This window comes from Panthera pardus, unplaced genomic scaffold (assembly GCF_024362965.1).
Source record: "Panthera pardus isolate Hobbes unplaced genomic scaffold, ASM2436296v1 HiC_scaffold_27, whole genome shotgun sequence".
NCBI classification, from domain to species: domain Eukaryota; kingdom Metazoa; phylum Chordata; class Mammalia; order Carnivora; family Felidae; genus Panthera; species Panthera pardus.
In genome coordinates, this window is record NW_026526843.1 from 107370856 (window position 1) to 107390887 (window position 20032).

The 20032-nt window shown below is 42.0% G+C and overlaps 2 protein-coding genes and 1 pseudogene across 8 annotated transcripts in view; 2 read left to right on the forward strand and 1 right to left on the reverse strand.

Moving 5' to 3' along the window:
• The first annotated feature begins 1506 nt into the window (after nucleotides 1-1506).
• Nucleotides 1507-15198, forward strand: KLHL34 (kelch like family member 34). 2 transcript variants are annotated; one of them, XR_008418315.1, is made up of 2 exons: nucleotides 1507-1617; nucleotides 14730-15198. XR_008418315.1 is itself a non-coding variant. In XM_019433548.2 (2 exons), the coding sequence occupies exon 2, from the start codon at nucleotides 2825-2827 to the stop codon at nucleotides 4775-4777; it is 1953 nt and encodes a 650-aa protein (XP_019289093.1). In that variant the 5' UTR covers nucleotides 1507-1617; nucleotides 2199-2824; the 3' UTR covers nucleotides 4778-5995. The 2 variants fall into 2 exon arrangements, 1 of the variants encoding a protein (XP_019289093.1); XM_019433548.2 differs by lacking the exon at nucleotides 14730-15198 and adding an exon at nucleotides 2199-5995.
• The window catches only part of CNKSR2 (connector enhancer of kinase suppressor of Ras 2), a 302678-nt gene continuing 288550 nt past the window's right edge, over nucleotides 5905-20032 (reverse strand). For 5 of the 6 annotated variants that reach the window (XM_053891762.1, XM_053891765.1, XM_053891764.1 and 2 more), the window contains 2 exons: nucleotides 11423-11619; nucleotides 5905-8323 (listed from right to left, as the gene is read on the reverse strand). In XM_053891762.1, the coding sequence (XP_053747737.1) occupies nucleotides 8108-8323; nucleotides 11423-11619 (413 nt within the window). In that variant the 3' untranslated portion in view covers nucleotides 5905-8107. Of the gene's footprint in view, nucleotides 8324-11422; nucleotides 11620-17543; nucleotides 18882-20032 lie in introns of those variants that run through there. The other variant, XM_053891766.1, reaches the window with a different exon arrangement.
• On the forward strand, nucleotides 9788-9898 carry LOC128773935 (5S ribosomal RNA; annotated as a pseudogene).

Genomic DNA, 20032 nt, shown 5'->3' on the forward strand with positions numbered 1-20032 from the left:
AGAGAAAACCTAGGAAACACACCCAATATGAAAATTTCTTCAATTAACACAATTCATTTATATCCCCAATGGCAAAACACATTAAGTTGGCATATTGGGCCGGCAATGAACACAAGCTTATTGTGCACAATTGACTTTTTGATGTCAAGATGTAGATAGAGTCTTCCACAGCATCTCTATTTTCAAGTAAGTGTGACATTTTGGATTCAATCTAAATGCATGATGATGGACAGACCTGACAAGATGTGATTGAGTCTGGGGTAAAAAAACGTGTTTAAAAATTGTATTTAAACTTTACTATTCTGAAATTTGGTTTCAGTAATCTTTGTGTTGCACTATTTTATTTTTATCATACAGAGGTCACATAATATAGTGGGGAGAGAGCCCTGGATTCTCGTCCAGACTCTGTAACTCAATATCCAAGTCACCCAGACAAACTGTACTCTCTCTGGGGCTCATTTGCTACATTTGTTTGAAAAGAAAAACAAGGAAGTTGCAGAGGAAAAGGAGAGTTTGGTTAAATGATCTATAATATCCCTTCTAGCAAATTTCTATTAAGTCCATTTAATTTCACCATTCACATTTGTGCACACTGAACCAAACTGGTATCTTATTTTTGAACTAAGAAATTTTAGTACTTAAAAAAAAAAAAAAACCCAAAACACCCAGCACCCCGCCTGAATCCATCTGTAGTTTTAACATTAGGAATTCAAATTGGAGTATTTTTAGCCTCTGGAGTTTAAGTAAGCCCTTAACTTGAGCCTCTGCCTGCATTTTATAATTTGGCTAATTTAAGTCATAATGCAGTTCCATCTCTGACAAAGAAAGCAGGATCATTTTACTAATATTTTTTTTGCACTTCAAGAATTCTAATTGGAGACGTTGTAAGTACAATGGCATAAGAGGAAGAAAATGATTCATTTTAATCCTTCATTCGACATTTTTTTTCTTTTTTATGAAACACAATCCCAACTGTCAGAAATGCAAGTTATTTCAGATGCTCTCAAAAGGTTCACTTAGAACAGATTGCCAGAGGGGTTGCATTAGAAAACAGAAAAATCAATTCTAGATGAAAGCAAAACACAGAAGCTCCAAATTGGCAAGAAAGAACAGTTATATTAATCATTTAGTTATTTAAGAGGAGGATGGAGGAGATGGAGAAATGCTTCCTAATGTCTCAAGATTGGGTGGTTTTAGTCACCATTTCTGTGCTGGGTGCATCTTATAAATAACTTCATGAAATGGGGCCCTATGAAACTCTAGCCTCTATGGAACTTTGTGACCTTCCTTACTGCCCATTATCTCGTCACAGCGTTGAAGATGTAGCAGGCAGTAATCAGATCAGAGTCTGGAAAGTCAGGGAGAGAAACTGGAATGAATTACTTTCTTAAAGGAAGTGGTCATTCAAAGGCAGAAAATCCAAGTCACCTGCAATCTTCTTGTCCACTTTGCCAAGGGATGGGTTGTGTTGGGTCCAAGAACAGGAAGGGAGAACTCAGCTGGGGTCAGGGAGCGGGGGTAGGAGCAAATCCCGCAGCGCAGAATGTGAGACGAAGCAGCCCGGAAGACGCGGGCCGCCTCGGGAAGGGCGCAGAGTAGGCCCAGCATCTCGAAAGGGTGAGTCCAGGTGAGGGGCGTGTAACGAAGCGCCCCTGGCAGGGAGCCCCAGATTCCCCCGGGCGTGGTTCCCGCTAGTAGCTCTCAACTCAGCGGCCTCCTGGGTGTCAGCGCGCAAAATCGCCGCTTAATCCCCGCCCCTGCCAGATTAATTAGGATCTTCCCAAAGCAGAAAGTTTCGAGCCAGGGGGCTTCTTTCCCAGGCGCAAAGGCACCAGGGGGTCGACACTCCTCCGACCCAGCCGTCCGCCTCTCCCCCAGACACCACCGGGTACAGCGTCCCGGGAGACTGGCGCACTTCCAGTGAGCGCTTCCCACAGCCCTAGCCGAGTTCCCGAGACCCCCTGGTGACCGGCGGCTGGTCGGGTCACCGGAGTCAAGTCCCAGGCCCGGGCCGCTTCCTCCAGCGCCCCGGCCCTGGGTTCGCCGCCAGCAGCCCGGGGCGCGGGGCGGGGCACGCCGGGGAGGCCGAGGCCGCGCGCTATTCCTGTCGCTGTGAGCTACCGGCATGTTATGTACGGCGCCCAATCATGCCTCCGACGCGCCGCGCTGACCTGCGCCCCCCCTTCTTAATCCCCCAGGCTTTGATTTGATCCTCCGCGCGGAACAAGTTCACCCCCCTCTCCGCCCCGTACCCAGTTGTCCCCGGCCCTCGCGGGTGCCCGCAGAATCCGTCCTCCTCGTCCACCCGCGGGAGGCCAGAGCCCTCGTTCCGCACTCCCGGGACGCCCAAGGCGGGCCACATCCTTGCATCTGCGCCGTCGGAGATCCAGCAACCCCCACCCCGAGTCAGTCCACCCTCAGCTCGGCCCTTCCAGGTGATGGTGTGTGGCCACTGCGGCCCCTGGCGCGCAGGTGTGGGCTTCCCAAACTGGGCCGGGGAGGGGGCTTTGGGCAACGTGCTGGCAGCCTCGGCAGACGCCGGAACCAAATCCGGCACCCTCCGGAAGAATCCAAACTCCGTGCCCTTTGCTACTAGGAGCTTATGGAAACCGTTCCCCGACCGGGTTTGCTCTGAGAGGGATACAGGGCTATCTGCAGGCCTGGATGAAGGAGCCCTGGGCTTTAAGCTGAGCAGGCAAAAATGGGCCCCTGCTAGGGGCTCTGCGGCTCGCGTGGGGGACCCAGGGGAGCGGTGCCCCGAGATGACTCTGGCCGTGCCCAACGGCCCCCAGCCCCGGCCAGGCCGCTTTCCACCCTGGACATCATGAGTTACTTTCTATCTTACTGTAAAGCTCATGGCGGTGCACTGCTCACCGGCTACCAGGCCCTGCGCGCGGAGGGCTTCCTGTGCGATGTGACGCTGGAGGCCGAGGGCAGCGAGTTCCCGGCCCATAGGTCGCTTCTCGCGTGTTCCAGCGACTACTTCAGGGCCCTGTTCAAGAGCCACACCCGGGAATCCAGGGCGCGCGTGATCCACCTGCACGTGCCGTCGGCGGCTGGCCTGCAGCGCCTGCTGGACTTCATCTACACCGCCTGGCTGCCGCTCTCCATGGACACGGTGGAGGACACGCTCGAGGCCGCCAGCTATCTGCAAGTCACCGAAGCATTGGGGCTGTGCGGTCGCTACCTGGAGCGCCAGCTGGCTCCAGAGAATTCTTGCTTCGCCGCCAACGTGGCTGCGCGCTTCGGCCTGGCGCACACGTTAGGCGAGGCCGAGCGCTGCATCGTGCGCCACCTGCGGGAGCTGCTGGTGCGGGGCGCGGGCCCCGCGGGGCTGCTGGAACTGAACCCCACGTCGCTGAAGGCTGTGTTGGGTGCCCCCGACGTGGCGCGGGTGCCTGAGACCTGGCTGCTGGGTCTGGCGTTGGCCTGGCTGCGGCAGGAGCCTGAGGCCGAACGCCTGGCCTACTGCACCTCGCTGCTTGAGCGCGTTCGCTTCGGCCTAGTACCTGCAGACGTGCTGCGGCGCGTGTACTCGGGCTCTGGCCTCGTGCTGCCCGCCCGGGTTAAGGGCCTCATTATCCAGGCCCTCAACTACCACACTGCGCCCTCCCGCCAGCCGCTCGTGCAGGGCGAGCAGACCAGCGTGCGGAGCCCCCAAACTCGCATCTTGTTGGTCGGAGGGCGCAGGGCGCGGGAGGCGGTGACCGAGGAGGTCGCGGCCCCACCGCCGGTAGCCAGGGGCAGGGGCGCCATGGCGGAGCCCGAGGAGGAGGAGGGGGAGGAGGAGGAAGGTGAGTTGGAAGAGGAGGAGGAGGATTGGGAGCTCACCCAAGACGTGGTGGCCTTCGACGTGTACAACCACCGCTGGCGCAGTCTCACGCGGCTGCCTGCACCGCTACTGGGGCACAGCGTGTGCACCGCAGGCAATTTCCTGTTCGTCCTGGGCGGGGAGAGCCCTTCGGACGGCGCTTCCTCACCCCTGGCAGGCGGACAGCGGGCCGTCACGGCCCAAGTGCACCGTTATGACCCGCGCTTCCACGCTTGGACGGCGGTGCCCGCTATGCGAGAAGCGCGGGCCCACTTCTGGTGCGGCGCGGTGGGCGAGGCGCTCCTGGCCGTCGGGGGTCTGGGCGCCGACGGCGAGGCGCTGGCGTCGGTAGAGATGTACGACCTTCGCCGGGACCGCTGGACGGCTGCTGGGGCGCTGCCGCGGGCGTTGTATGGCCACGCGGGGGCCATCGGGGACCGCGGCATCGTGTACATCTCTGGGGGTAAGGCGGGGAGAGGCGAGGGCAGCTCGAGCAGCCTCCGGGACATGTACACCCTGGGCCCTGGGGAGCGACCGTGGAGCAAGAGGGCGCCCATGAGCACTGCCCGCTTCGGGCACCACATGGCTGTGCTGCGAGGCGCGGTGTTCGCCTTTCTGGGGCGCTATGAGCCCTTCTCTGAGATAGAACGCTACGAGCCCGGCACGGACCAGTGGACTCGACTGCGGCCGCTACCTTATGATCGCTTCTGCTATGGGCTGGCCGTTGTGGAGGAGACGGCGCTGCTGCTGGGCGGCCTCAAGTGGCGGGATTCGCGGCAGGTGTCTACCCGCAACGTGGTGGGCTACGACCTCGACCTGGACCGCTGGGAGGACATTGGCTGCGCGCTACCCTGGGCCTGGAACGGCCTCCAGTGTGCAGTGCTGCAGCTGGCTGAGAGTGGGGATGAGGAGAGGGAGGGAGGGTTCGGAGAAACGCCAGATTTAATGCTGGGCTTAATGGGTTAGTGCAGTCTCCGGGAGACAGGAGAGAAAAAGTCGCGCTTGAGCAGGTTTACAGAGTAATACGTGGGCTTTTCCTAAGAATGGGACTCTGGGAGCAGGGCGGCTTCTGAAGTTTAAATATGCAAACAAGGGCTTGGCCCAACAGGAACATTTCCCCTTAAGCTGAGAATGGGAGACAGGATGAGTCAAAACAGAAGGATATATGAATCGGCTTCAGTGAGCTGGAAGTCTAGGAAGACTCACGCTGGACTAGAGATGGACTTTTGCAAAGAAGATATGACCCTGTTTTCCCTCTTAAAGTGTTTCCTTAGGTGCTAGACTGATTACTTGTGCCAAACAAGGCCAAAAATGTACAAGAAATTATATACAAAACCTAGAAAATTGTTAGCTATAAAAGCTGTAATAAATAGTACGAAAATATGGCATTATCTGAATAAATAGTGAAGGGAAAGTGCCTTCATTAAATAGCATGAAATCACTGTAAGGAGAGCTATGATTTTATGATCCAGAACCATGTTTATAGTTCTGATGGTTTAATATAAATGTAGAACTGAGAGAGAAAAAAAAATCTCTAAGAAAGCACTTGTTTTTGGAAAAAGTATACTAGGTTAAGTTTTTGTGTCCCTCATCCTTAATCCCTAGCCTGCTTTTGCCTTGGCTTTAGGCCATTCATTGGTTTTATCTCAGCAGTCCTGAGCCATAATAATCAGGCTCTTTTGGTTAAGCGGCACATCTAGCAAAACCCAAACCTGTTTCTTTCATCTTTAAATGTTCATTCTGCAGACATACCATAGGTTATATTTGTAAAAAAACAACCCCAAAAAACAATAACTTATTTTTGGTGGTGCACCCCCCCCCAACTTCCCAAGAATCAACAGAGGAGGAAAGAGGAGTATGTGAAATTTTCAATTTGTGGCAGTTAAGTGGGAAACCAGCTTGATTTTGCAGGGTCTCAGAAAACATACTTGCATACCCTGAACAGCTGCTGCTTCTGGCTTATACCACCAGTGGAGTGGCAAAGTTAGAACTGATAACTAGGGAAGGGGGTAGGGGGAAGATGGCTCTGTGATTAGGTCTCAAAGAAATGTGGTGAGGAACTCTGCATGAATAAAGTAGGTGCTTTGTAAGGATTCATTAAGAGCTAAATTTATTTCACTTCAGTTTACAGTGCTGCCTCTCTCCTAGATTTGAAACTAATGCAATAAAGTGTACAGATAAATATAGTGTTAAAAGGTCTCTTTCATGCTAAGCTAGTCACGAGTCTTTTAAAATTCATTAGTTTAATTTTTACCATTTAAAACAACAGAGCTGACTTTACAAAGGTAAAAGCTGCTTAGTAGCAACACAGCTAGTCTTTCCATCAACTCGTTGTTTACAGGGTACAACCTTGCTGCTGTATCCATGACACATCCATCAGGTACAGATATTTTTAAGTGAATGTACACATTTGGTCTAGTAAACATCAACAAGTCTAAACACCTGTAACAAACACACTTCATTTTAGGACAAGAGGTTTTTGTTTTTTTACATATACAAAATTCCACAAATTTAATGTACGTCAATATCCATGCAGTAAATAAATGTTTTTACAAATAGTTTTTTAAATGATAAAAATATTACACTAGACCCCAAATTCCATACAAACATTAATACATGATTTCTCATCCATTTTGACTAAATATAGGATTACTGAAAATGTGCTGTAGAAAGGCCACTCTCCTGTACAGTGCAAAGTCTGCAAAACGATAGTGATTCAATGTTGATTTCAAAAGCAAAGAAAATGATCCCTGCTGTGGAGTTTTTACTTCCTCCCCTACAGCAAAAAATATTCACTGGCATATATCTGAACTCTTAGAGATGAAAGTACATTCACTGAGCTGTACAGGCAATAGTATAAAGCTGATTAGAAGTAGATTTAGGATATAGAATAGTAAAGGAGGGCCCCTTCCTCCTCCTAAAAAAAACAGCAACTTGTGACTTGTACGTTATGCAGCCAGACACTAAAAAGCAGCACAGTCATTATCATGCTGTGATCACTTTCAAAAATGAGATACTTATAAATGGAAATATGTGAAGAGTACTTTTTCGTAGACTTCATCCACTCTACAGAACAATTCATGAAGCTAGGAAGAACCTCTATAAATTCTTTCTTTCATGTAATTCATTGTAATATATCTCTGAATGAACCATCATCCTCTTGCTCCTCAGGAGAGAGGCACATTTTTATTTTTCAACATTGTTTTCATATTAGAACACACACCAGCCTGTAACTAAACATATTTTACTCCCCTGCTTGAAGTATAATTATGTAAGCTTAATTAATGGACTAGGGGGAAAATTGGAAAAATAACTGGAAAGTTGAGTCATTTCAGTTTATACCTTGTGTTTTAGGAGCTGGAGTTTAAAAACATGAGTTTGGGCTAAAATTATATATATATATATATATATATATATATATATATATATATATATATATACACACACATATATATATCTATCTTAGCTGCCTTTCTGGGTGAATTAGCTGTGTTTTAAAAAAATCCACTCTCAAATTCCTCTGTACACAATCAGCATTTCATCACTACAAAAATAAAGGAAGATTTAAACCAAGAAAATAAAGCAGCTCTATCTTCAATTTTGGTCTTAGTTACAAAAACATCTTACAAAGCTTTGCCCTGATACACCATTAAGTGTCCCCATAGATTTGGAATAATACTTCCATTAACCAGCTTTCACAAGTTAATAGACTATTAAGACGAATATTAGATACCTGAACTTTTCTTATGTTGATGCTCTTCTATTTTGCTTAACTCTTGTATGCACATCTACATTTCACAAAAATAAAACTACAGCATTAAACTTTGTGCAATGTTTAAGAAAATTCTTAGAACATTTTAATAAATATAAAAAAGGTTTAAATTCTTTCCCACCCACAAGGATGTCTGCACCTGAAAAAATGTGATTTACTTTTGAAGTCTTGTTTATATAAAATTAACTTAAAGGGAGAAAAGATGACCTTATATAGAAAACTGCCTTTTTGTGGTTTTACTACTTGAAGACCACCTGTCTTCAGAGTTATTTGCAAAAGTTAATTTTAAGTCATTGAAGACAGTTGATTTTGCACATGGTAAACATAAGCTGAGCACTAATTGCATATAAAATATACAAATGCTCATTAAAGACAGTGGTATAATGACCATATATGGTTTGTTTCATGTAGTTTGGTAACATTAAAGTATAGCTTGTCAAGTGTCCCACACACTGATATAAAACTACCTCATATACTTATTCAAAGTACCAAAAGGTACCAGATGGCCAGAGGGCAGAATACACTTACACATGCGTTTCAATGTATGAGTGAGTGTGTGCGAGAGAGGAAGTGATTACATCTACTTCAGAAGAAATACTTAATGGGTCATTTGAGGTGGTGTTTTGACAGATATCCAAGAAAAGATCGAGGTACATCTGCTTCCATTGTTGGAATTCTTTAGATGTCAAGTCTGGATTGTCTAGGACTTTATCAATAATGGCTACTTCCCCTTCTCTGGCCTGAAAAGCAAAAGGATTCAACAGTTAAGTTGGGTACAGACTTTTGTTCAAGTTTAAAATAAAAAGTTAATATGTAAATATTAAGAAGCCCATATGACACAGTTCTGGTTTGCTCAAACCCAGCTATTTATAATCAAATTCTAGTGTACTTTTTTCTACACCCAAGGTATGCCTGTATTGCCCACTGTGTGTGGTTAATTTTTACTCTTGGCCAGTCTTGTTTCCTGTCTCTGCCTATGGAAACCTTCCTCATTCTTTGAGAGCCGGTTCAAATGCCTCTCATTTCTTAAAGCTTTCCTTCAACAATGGGAAAAAAAGGTTTTCTTCCTCATTTATGTCCTCCTGACACTTTATCAGTGCCACTGAGTGGACTTCTCTCACATTCTGTCTTGAGTTAGTCTTGCACTGTTCTGTCTCTCCTGCCAGATGGTTAGCTCCGCATCCTTGCATGAGAGAAGGCATGGCCCTTCTTTCACTACAAATACATAATTCTTGTTGTATGAACATCATGACTGCTTTCCTGTAGCAATGGGGGTCTGCGATGCAAAGTAGCCCTCCCTTCTCAGCTGGGGCTGGTTCTCAGCTGAAGAATGAGCTCCATTATGAGAGAACTCAGTACAGCACAGCTATCACCTGTGGGAGAAGTGAGTCTTCCAGGTGGGAAGGGGGATGGAAGATGAGGGAGTGAGACAGTCTGAGAAGCTGAGACTTGTCTTTAAAAAAATTTTTTTTCAAGCATTTATTGGAACACCTGGGTGGCTCAGTTGGTTAAAGCATTGGACTTTGGCTCAGGTCATGATCTTGAGGTTAGTGAGTTCGAGCCCTGGGTTGGACTCTGTACTGACAGCTCAGAGCCTGGAGGCTGCTTCAGATTCTGTGTCTCCCTCTCTCTCTGCTCCCCCCAACTCTCTTTCTCAAAAATAAACATTAAAAAATTTAAAATAAAATGTTTATATTTATTTATATTTTTCTAATTTGTTTTAAATTTTATTTATTTTTAAAATTTACATTCTAGTTTGAAATATAGTGTGGAAAATGTTTATTTTAGAGAGGGAGAGAGCACAAGCAGGGTAGGGACAGAGAGAGAGGGGGACAGAGAATCCGAAGCAGGCTCCACGCTGTCAGCACAAAGCTGGACCGGGGGCTCTATCCCACAAACCATGAGATCATGATTTGAGCCGAAGTCAGAAGCTCAACCGACTGAGTCACCCAGGCACCTGCCAGGCATCCCATAAGTCCCCCAGGCACCCCGTAAGGCCTGTCTTTTAAGGGCTCAAGGAAGAGATAGGGAAGTCTAGGGAATGTTCTTCAGGAGGTGGGTAGGGAGAGCTGGGAAGGAAAGATAGCAAGGTGCCTAAGTAGTTGTTCTAGTTCCAGGTGGGGACAATGGGGCTGCAGCCGAGGATGTTGGGAGTTGTCCTGTGCTTGGGGAGGCAGGTCTGTTACAATTCCAGGGACTACACAGTCTATGGCCATACCACCCTGAACGCGCCCGATCTCGTCTGATCTCGGAAGCTAAGCAGGGTCGGGCCTGGTTAGTAGTTGGATGGGAGACAATTCCAGGGACTACACACATCCAAGGTTGCTTGGGCAGTTATCCTTCCCTAATGGGAGATTTGCATTCTCTGTTAATTTCCCACACTGAAAAGTATAGGGCTTCCTAGTTTGGTTTTATCAATGAGGGGCATTTCTTTACACTGACTTTTCATCATCTTTACCCCAGAGAGTGGAGCACAGCGTCACATACCTAGTGATGCACCAATACTCAATGAACTGAACACTGGCAGGAACTCAAACTCTTTGCTACTGGAAGTAAATGTTTTTAGGGAATCCAGAGTGTAAAAGACAGGGGTGAGGTGCTTAGAAAGAAAGACAGAAGCAGGTCTTTAAAATATGTCAGCCCGAACTGCTTCAAAATGCCTCTCTGCTTCCGCAACTAGACAGTTTGGATCTGAATGGGGTGGGGTGCTCTATAAGGTGGGAAGGTGGGGTACTACTCTTTGGAGTAGGGCTGGTTAGCAGAATTATTCTTATGAATATTATAGCTCTTTTTAAAATTCTGCTCTTAGTTACCAAAAGGCTATTAAGTATAAGGCTATACTGGAAATACTGGATTTCCAGTAGTGTTTGCATGAATACCAACTGAAAGCTAATTTACTCTGAAAACTTGGCTGCTTGCTTCTGGAAACTTTTTCAAATCATGCATTTTCTATTTTGTTTCTTTCGTACTCATCTATGATTTAAAATCACAAAACCTCAGCAGTATACTATGGATCTGAAATATTTCCCAAAGGAGCCCTCTGACCTTTTGTTTCCTGAGATTACTGTACTACATACTTTGTATGGTAGTTCTTTTCTGTTTTTGATTTTTCAAGGGCGCAAGGCCTGCTTATGGAGAGTTTTTGTACAGCAGGCCCTGTCCCCTCATATACACTCACAATGAGGGGGCTCTGTTTTCTGCCTCCTTCAATTTCCTGCCTCTCTGCTCCTCTCTCTCCACTACCTCCTCCCCACTATGGGGGTGGTATAATAAAGAGACTGGAGATAATGTAAGCACTTATGGAAATGCAGAATAAGAAAGTAACATGTGAGCTTGGAATCGATAGCGTAAACAGAACAATTATAAAATTTCTATATGGAACATGAATCACTGTGGCTGCACTCCAAATGTGCTGCAGGAGATAGGCACCAAATATCTCAAAGCCTTTTAGTGCCCACTATTTTACTCTGCATGCTTACTGTGTTCTTTTAATAACTATATTAATAACTACATGGCATATTTATCTTAGGAAAATGAAAGATTGAGGAATAACACCAGCCTCACATTTTTGAAAAAAATTTAATTACATCCTGTTTTCTCTGAGAATTAAGTCAAATAACATTTAGCCAATGCTTTGATATGATAATGAAAAGTTAAGGTTACTTCCTCTTTATGCACTTATTACCCTATAGGAACAGCTCAGTTTCAGGTTCTTCCTGTGTACTTGCTGTCCACTCCACCTCCCCATTTAGTATTTCTTCATTTAGAGTATCTGGTAATCCACTGACTTCAAGAATGAATATCTTGAAAGGAATTTCTCTTTCCATTTCATATCTTACCTTTAAAGTGCTTTTGAGAATTCTCAGCCTGTGTAGTTTTTCATTCATCACAGGGTCATTACATCTCTTTATAAATGATAGCTTGTATTCCATCTTGGTTGAAATGCGATGTTCTCCCAGTGGTGACAGACTGGCTTGCTCCAATGCCCTGTATAAATCTTGCAATGAATCTCCTAACTTTTCTTCCCTACTTTCACCTGCAATGTGCAAAAAAAAGAGAGAAATGAATCTGGTGTAATGAACACTTATCGGATACTCCAAAAATCTACTAAAAAAAATCCAAACCATTTGAGAAACAGAATAATGAATGATTGGGAAAACACTCTATTACATTAAAAAAAAAAAAAAAACAAAACCCACAGCTGCTAGTTATATTGGGTAAAATTTTTAAAATGGTCAAATAATAAGATGTTTGATTAACAAAATATCTCTTAATAGCAAATCACCATACATATCTTGAGTCCATTAAGTTCAAAGATAGAGTACAAAAGGTACACAACACAGAAACAATCCTGCACATAATTTAATATTTTAACACATTAGTGAATATCCCTTATCATTATACTGAGAAGCACAGAAGTGCTGATTAATAGAGCTCTCCTGGTTTAGCAATACTGAATGAGCTGGTTTTTACATTTTTCCAGACTGCATAAGATGGAATGGCATTCACTGGAGTATATTTGATTATAAAAATCTTCCAATAATGTACCATAGAAGATCATTAGGTTTCATGTGACTGCCATAGTAATGCCTGCCACATTGTAAATACAGTAAATTATCATATATTATCATTAAAAATATTGCTTTAATTAAAATGAAATATGAGAATATGTTTATGTGCAAATGTAAGGAAAAATCTGGCACATACTAAGAGAAGCTACATAGCATTTGTAAGATCTGGGAGGACAATACTGCAATTAAATATTTTTGAGAAAAAAAATTAGAGACTGGTTCAGGAAAGGAACTTAGATCTATCTGAATAAATCAAACTCCCATCTTCTTCTTTAATTGCCTGAATATTGATGTCATATCTTTCTCAACAATGATAAAGATAAACTCGGATTTTGCTTTGAGTGGTAGATAGGATTAGGGCTATATCACATTTCCTTTAATAGAGAGCCAAAGAATCCTATTTGAGGAATACTAATTATATTGGCTCAAGGAGTAAATATGGAATGTTGTTCATTCTACCATGGTCCATATGAATATTTTAGGTTTGCTGACCTAGTTAAAAAAAAATGGACTCTGTAATCGCTAATTGATAACAATACTAGTTAACACTTGTATGTGCCGGGCAGAAGGGTAAATGATTAACATTCATGATCTCTTTTAATTTTCACAATATTGAAGGTAGATGTATTTGGTTTTCATTTTACAGCAGGGAAGCACCTTGCTCAAGGACATACTTAGGAAGTGTAAATGGTGGAGCCAGAATTGCAACTGGGTAGTCTGGCTCCAGAATCCATGATTTTAACAAGAATTCTACACTGCCAATTTTGCCAGTGTTCATTTCAACTGTGTATTTAACAGTAGGTGTTGATGAATTTGTGAGGATTCCTTAAAAAGGAGCATTCTAAAAAAATGTTTGAGAGTGTACCTAAAGTGCCCCCAAAGTCCATAAACACAGTACCTTAACTTGAAAGGATCACCTTTAGGGTTAAAAAATAGCTTCATTTCAGTTTTGTACTCAAATTTTGGCGCTACTGCTGAGGTTAGCAACTAATGGTAGGTATGGTTATTGAGTCTTTCCATTAGAAAGTTCCTCGTTATCATCAGCACATGCTATCATTAATTCCTCTATAACGAATTTTTAACTTCCTAATCATGTACCTAAATTAAAACTATGAAAATACAAACACCCCTTTAAACAACAGCTTTTCAATTCTCTGTTGGCTCATCCTTGAATGTCTGCAACACCTAGAGGATTTCGAGGGATGGGTGAGTGGAGGACTGTGAAAAGGAGGGAATTGCTTTGTGGGTTAAGAGCAAGATGAAAGTAATATGGGGAATTATGACTGAGAATGGTTTGGAGCCAGGAAGGCACAAAATCATAAGGTCATTCAGAGTAACTAAATGGGAGTTGTAAAAACAGGATATATTTGAACAGCATAATTCCATTTCATAAAATCACAGGCCAGGAAAGGACCCTAAGGAATTAGTAGTCCTCATTCTTTTTGCCTCAGGGCAAGACTGCATCTAAAGCCAGATGTAATTTCGTAGAGCTGGAGTGAAGGGGGATGGAAGGCCTGACTTATGTGAATTACAGTAGTCAATGTATCAGGTGGCCTACTGTATTATTAGTTTTTCAGTTTTTGAAAGAATATGAAGAAAAAAAGGGATTCAGATGAGAGTTTCAGGATTTAAGGGAGGCAGAAGTATTTTTACATTTTATAGAGTAAATTTTTATTATACAATAACCTTCCATAGTAGCTAATACTGTAGCACGTATATATTTTGTTTAAAAACATTCTTACCCAGCATTCTTTCTCCCCAGTTCTTAAAGTTTGTGGAATACTGGGCTAGGGAACTGATTTTTTTTGGTAAAATTTCAATGTGGTTTTACTTTAAGAAGGGTAAATAAAGATTTCATATTAAAAAGTGACAAACACAGCTATTAAATAAATAAAAATGGAAAGTTTTTTTCCCCCTTCTTGCTGTTAAGGGGGAAAAAGCATTTAAGCAAAGGACAACATAATTTTGCGAAGAATCTGGTTTGACAGCTGTTAAGAAGAATTGAATATAGATTTATCTTTGGGCAGCACATTTGAACAAGGAATCACAATGAGACGGAACACAGAAACATTTCCAAGTATATTAAGGGAATAGTGCGGCTCCTATTAGAGATAAGTAAGGCTCCCCTCCCCCCCAGTCCATACACGTCATACACATATGCAACACCACAAGACAGAGCAGTGGGATGAGAAAGGATGAGGGATTGAGATGCCAGGCTACCACAAAATGCCACCAATTACTTAACATTTTAAGACCAGACAAAGAGTCCTTTTATTGTTAAAGGACGGGGGTGAGGAGCAAAGTCACATTATAAATCTGATTCACTGTGCTCAACAGTCAAAACAACACAGAACTCAACATTCAAGACAAAAACAGACCTTTATTTTCTTTTATAATTTTCAATTGGTTTCCTTGATTTTTTTTTCTCAGATGAATAGCAATTAAGTCAATTGGAGCTACTGTTGCAGCTGAAAATATGAAAGCACCTTTATTTTCTTCTCGTTTTGCCCTCTTCTTCATCTCCTCACTTCTCTTCTGGTTTCTCTTTTTTCAACTTTGGCTTTTCTTATTCTAGAAGAGGCTTGCTTTCGAAGATGAGGCAAGAAGTTGTTGAGTTCGGCTTCCCAATGGACTTCCCTTCAGTGTACCAGTTCAGCCATTTGGAGCACTGGCGGAAAAGCAGCTCTTTTGCAATTTGACAGAATGTTTTCTGAAAGTTGGCAGAGTGCAGAAGACCGCATGCAAACCACAGGATGCGCATAGGAACCTTCTGCAATTCCTAATGAGGAAGTGTATCAGCTGCTACAATGGAATTTTAATTTGTATCCAATTACTCAGGAATTCTGGGTCTACGGCAGGAATAAATTCCCTCCCAAATTTTATTTGTGGTTATTTTACAATATGCAAATTGATCCTGTGTCAGATGACATACTCTTCCACTTTTATTAAAAGCAAAGTGAACATATAAATTTCCTCTTTCCGATATAAAATTTCATTGATAGATTTGAGGATCACAATAAAGTCACTGATGGATTAAACTTGTATTCTGTGTTTGGGGAGGTCATTTCTGGCTGTGTCCTACTTGGCAGGGTTGAAAGAAGACCCCCTATTGTCTCATTTATACTCTAACTACACTATGAAATATGGTGACTCTAGGAATGTGGTATCACAACAGCTCACTGTCCGGCGGTCTCAGGTGGCACATGACTTCCAGGTGGTGATAAAGAAAAGTTCAAGGAAAAATATTAGCTAACGCAAAATAATACGTTGTTGGAGCTTTCTTGCGAGTGGCTTATTAGCAGATGATAATGCATTTCTCATACACTGAAAGGTCTTGGGGTCGACGTATTTCCCTACATTCATGCTCAGTGGTTTCCAAACTTTTTTCAGTGTGCATCTTTACCAGTTAAAACACTTCTATTGTTGATAACCTACATATATGTATTACTGTATATTAATAGATATGCATGTTATAAAAAAGACACAGAAAATAAATTCGAAAGGACGAATTATAAAACCTGAGGAGAAATTCCAATGTTTTTTCTTCCTGAACCTTAATGGCACTGCATGTACTCTCCTTCAGAGACAGACTGTGACTTTCCCGGAGCAGAATACACCTCCTTCTCATTTGCGTTCCCCATTCTTCTACCTGGCATAGTGCCTTTTGCACCCAACGTTTAAAGTGAAGTACTCCAAAGAGGACTCCCTATCAGGTGACTGTGTAATTTTTCTGACAGTGTATTGTATAATTTCCTTCATGTTTCTTTGGTGAACGTTAAGGAGAGCATAATATAGACTTGGAGACCTAAAATTTCATGCTGGTGTTCTCCCCGTTTCCCTGACCGTGCAATGGCAATGTTGTAAGAGAGTAAAAAATAAAAATAAAACAAAACGAAATGCATATACCAACTGGGCTCTTGAAGAACCAAGCCAACAACAGATAATCAGTTCTGGTACATGTTTTGGAAGGGAACCGTGCTCTTTTAAAATTGGACAATGATGTCCTCGTGGAAACAGTTGTTCCTTCCGCAACACAGCAGGGTAATGCAGAAAGCTGGGAAAAGCTAAGTCACAAGTGAGAGAGAAGGCTGGACATAGCAGCATTAGTCACCAGTCAGATGTGAGAGGCATTCGTTCTTGTACAGCCGCAGAGTGCTCTGAGGCTTCCAGGCTGAGGGCGTCACGTATGTGGAGTACTATTCTTGTCAAGAAGGGCAATTAATATTTGCATTGAGACTCGGGAATATTTTCTGTGAATACTAATTTACTACCATGCCATAATAAACAACTTATTTATATGTAGGTGACAATTAAACGTTTAATGGGTTCAATGTAGACAGGTTTAATGCTTCTAGGTTTTATGCTAAAGATGATTATGTATTCAGGAGTTTGCACTGTAATTTGAATTGTCTTATAATTAAATATTAGATCTCTTAATTCATGTTTTTATATAAGTCCACTAGTTATGTCTAGCATTGTAAAACTGGAGGGAGGGCAGTTTGTTATATCAGAAAAAAAAAGGCAGAAGATATTAAAAGCTGGCTTTTACTTGTTGCTCTGTACCCCACCATCCTTTTCATAATTAGAAGTAATTTATATTCTTTTAGGCAAAATAATAATGATGAAAAAAATGATTTCAAGTGAGAAAAAACTTTCTTTTAAAAGAACAGCTTGAGTGAATCCTCTTTTTAAAGAACATGTGAAGCCTATTCCTGCAAGAATGACCTTGTGCTTCATCAGAATTAAGTATAGCCCATATTAGTGTCAGTCAATCCCTTCTGCACAACATGAAAGCTTACTTCCTAAAAGATGTGACAAAAGAGACAGAACTGAAGTTTATTCTACACTTCATTCTCTAAGCATGTAATTTCTGCCAAATTGTGTGGTTTACTGCCAAATATGACAGTGGTCAAATTTTCAGGGCACTACAGTAGTTTTTATGATCAATAGTACAGATGGCAAAATCTTGGTGTCCTTGGCATTGATATATTGATCCAAAAGGAAGGTTCTTTGAAGGACAATCACAAACATAAATGACAGATTATAGATTTGCCCATAGGATATAGAAAATTTAACTAGTAGAGACATGTAGGTCAAAGTACCTTGCTCTCAGATGGGAATTCATAAAGGGGACAGTTTAAAACCAAAGCTAAGAGATGATTATATTAAAAAATCAATGTGGAGTCACCATATTCCTTAACAAGAAAAAACTAAAATTTTTCTTATCATAACAATTTACCATGACTTAAACAGAGAGAATAACCCAAGAAAATCCCACTAATATTAGATGCCAACAAAAAGCTTTTCAATGGATTTCTTCATACCACAACCATCATTTTTATATATACTTAAAAAACACATTAAAATGGTTAGAGCACAGAGGCAAGTGTAAGGCAGATCAATGTGATTTTATTCACAACACAAATTCCATTTGTGGAAAAGAAGCATAGATTACTCCTCTTTGGAAAGATATTTACTATCAAGCATACTTAGCAAATTATTTAGCTATCTAAAAAGATTTGATACCAATTGGTCATATTTTTATTTTTAAGTAATTTATATTTTTACAGGTATTCACATTATGCAATACCACACACTGCGGTGACAGGAAGGAAAAAAACATTTCCAAATACAATGTTAAATTATTTGTTCATTGCACAGTATGAAATATCCATTAATTAGCATTGAAATTATTACAGAGTGTCTTAATCCAACTAAATTAAGGAAATTTCACATCCACTACAGAAGAAAAATAAGCATTATTGAGCCATAGGGGACCCAGTTACATAGTATTAAATAATATCTGAAGCTAGTTCGAAAGACATCCAGACAAAATACTTTTTCAAAAGTGAGAACCACAGCCTATAGATTTGGAAAATTTTACAGAAAAAGAATAGCTCATGCCTGTCCTATGAGGCAACACCATTTGTATACAAGTGCCAAGAAATAAGGAGAAAGTTAGGATTTTAGCTGAGGAATCTAATAAAGCCTGGCATGAGGAATTTTCTTCATTAGTGTCACCGAAAGCAGTCTCTGTGTTGCACCTGAATACACTTTATAATAGAATAAACATAGTAAATTTCAGAGCAGGTTGTGTATACCTTGCCTTAATAGATTACACTTAATTTAGTACAATACAGCACGTCAAGTTTTAAAAATGCAAAATACACTTAATACACAGAATTTGCTTCCTCGCTTTGTCTTAAAGAGGCCACCAAAGAGTCCGTTAAATAGCCAGGGTTGTCTAGTTATCGGAGCTGATCCCTCTCCTTTCTTGGTGTCAGGAGAACACAACTGAGGTGTCACGACACACAGCCCTTCCCCGGTCAGTACCCTTCCCCTTCTGTTCTCCCATAGAAACGGCAGTTTTCTGTCACTGTGCTCCATCTTGATAGGCTTTGATCTTACGCTAGTCCCAGTGTAGGAAGCTTGCATTCTTCTTAAGAGTGGCCTGCCCCTCTTAATATCCCTTTAGGGAGGCCCCCAATCCAAAACACTTGATGATCTAACCTTTTTTAAAAGTCATTTTTCTGTTATAAACAGCAAGGACGAGGCCATTTTAGTTGCTTGCAAGAGGTTGATGTTGAGTCTGCGCCGTGCCGACTCTCTCCGATCTAAATTCTCTAAACATTAGCTTATCAATCTGTGAGTCCAATGGGTTGAGTGCCAACAGAAGTGGATCCGATTTGGCATGGAGAGGTTCTACCAACTCTCGCAGTGTATTAGCCTAATATGATAAAGCAGTGATACAATATGATGAAAGACCTGCGAGTGCCATTATTATTTCCAAAGCACATTAGTATTTGTATTAGAAATACCATCATGCAATACCCATGAAGAGAAAAGGGAAAAAAAATGGCTAGAATTGCATATGGTTTTAATACTATCATGTCTTTCTGTTGGCATGCACGTCTACTTGGCCATAAATGGGACAATTTTTGTTTTTACGTTTGGTTATTTGGAAATGCCAATCTTATGTATACAAAATAATACACAGCGCAGATACATCTTTTCCCACTTCTATACTTGTATATGCACATATATAATTGTAATCAGAAAAGTTTAGGGTAAAAGTATGCTCCATACACATTTAAGATGATCAGTCTTTCAAGAAAATTCAACTGTATTTCTGTATGAGATCTTTCCTCGAATTCATCCAATCAAGAAGCATGAGGAAAAATTTTCTGGTCTGCCTTCTACCTAACTGCCCTCATATATATGCTACATGTGTTCATCAGTATGGCTCCAATGAGGAGGCTGCATGCTGACCAATACAAAGTGGAGAGAAATGAAAAGCTCTAACAGGGTAAACACGATGAAATGGTGACTTTACACCTGAGCATTAGCCACATGCCAAGGAATTAAGAAACAACAAAAGACCAAAATTTCTAAGTGACCTGGGAAAATAAGAACAATAAGGATAACATAAACTGTAGTCTTTTTTAGTTCATTTTATTTTGGGTTTTGGGGAATCCAAATATTATCATCAGGCACAAATCAGCAATATTTTTTCTTTCTAGCCTGAGGCAGATTTTTATCTCCAGAATCCTATAGCATCCTTTTTTTGAGTTATATTAAGAAGAAGGAACAAAGTGGGAGAGGGAACAGATAAAGCATGTTGCTCATTATTACCTCCCTTAGAATGGGAAGGGGACATGTTGCCCATAGCACAGTATCTAGATAACAGAATACAGCTATTTTTTTTTAAGTAGGCTTCACACTACTTATGAGCCTGAACTCATGACTCTGAGGTCAAGACGTGAGCTGAGATCAAGAGTCAGATGCTTAACTGACTGAGCCACCCAGGCGCCCCAGAAGAACTAATTTTTATTTTATCATATCATACCCTTCTTTTGCAGAAAAGGGCCTTGGAACTAA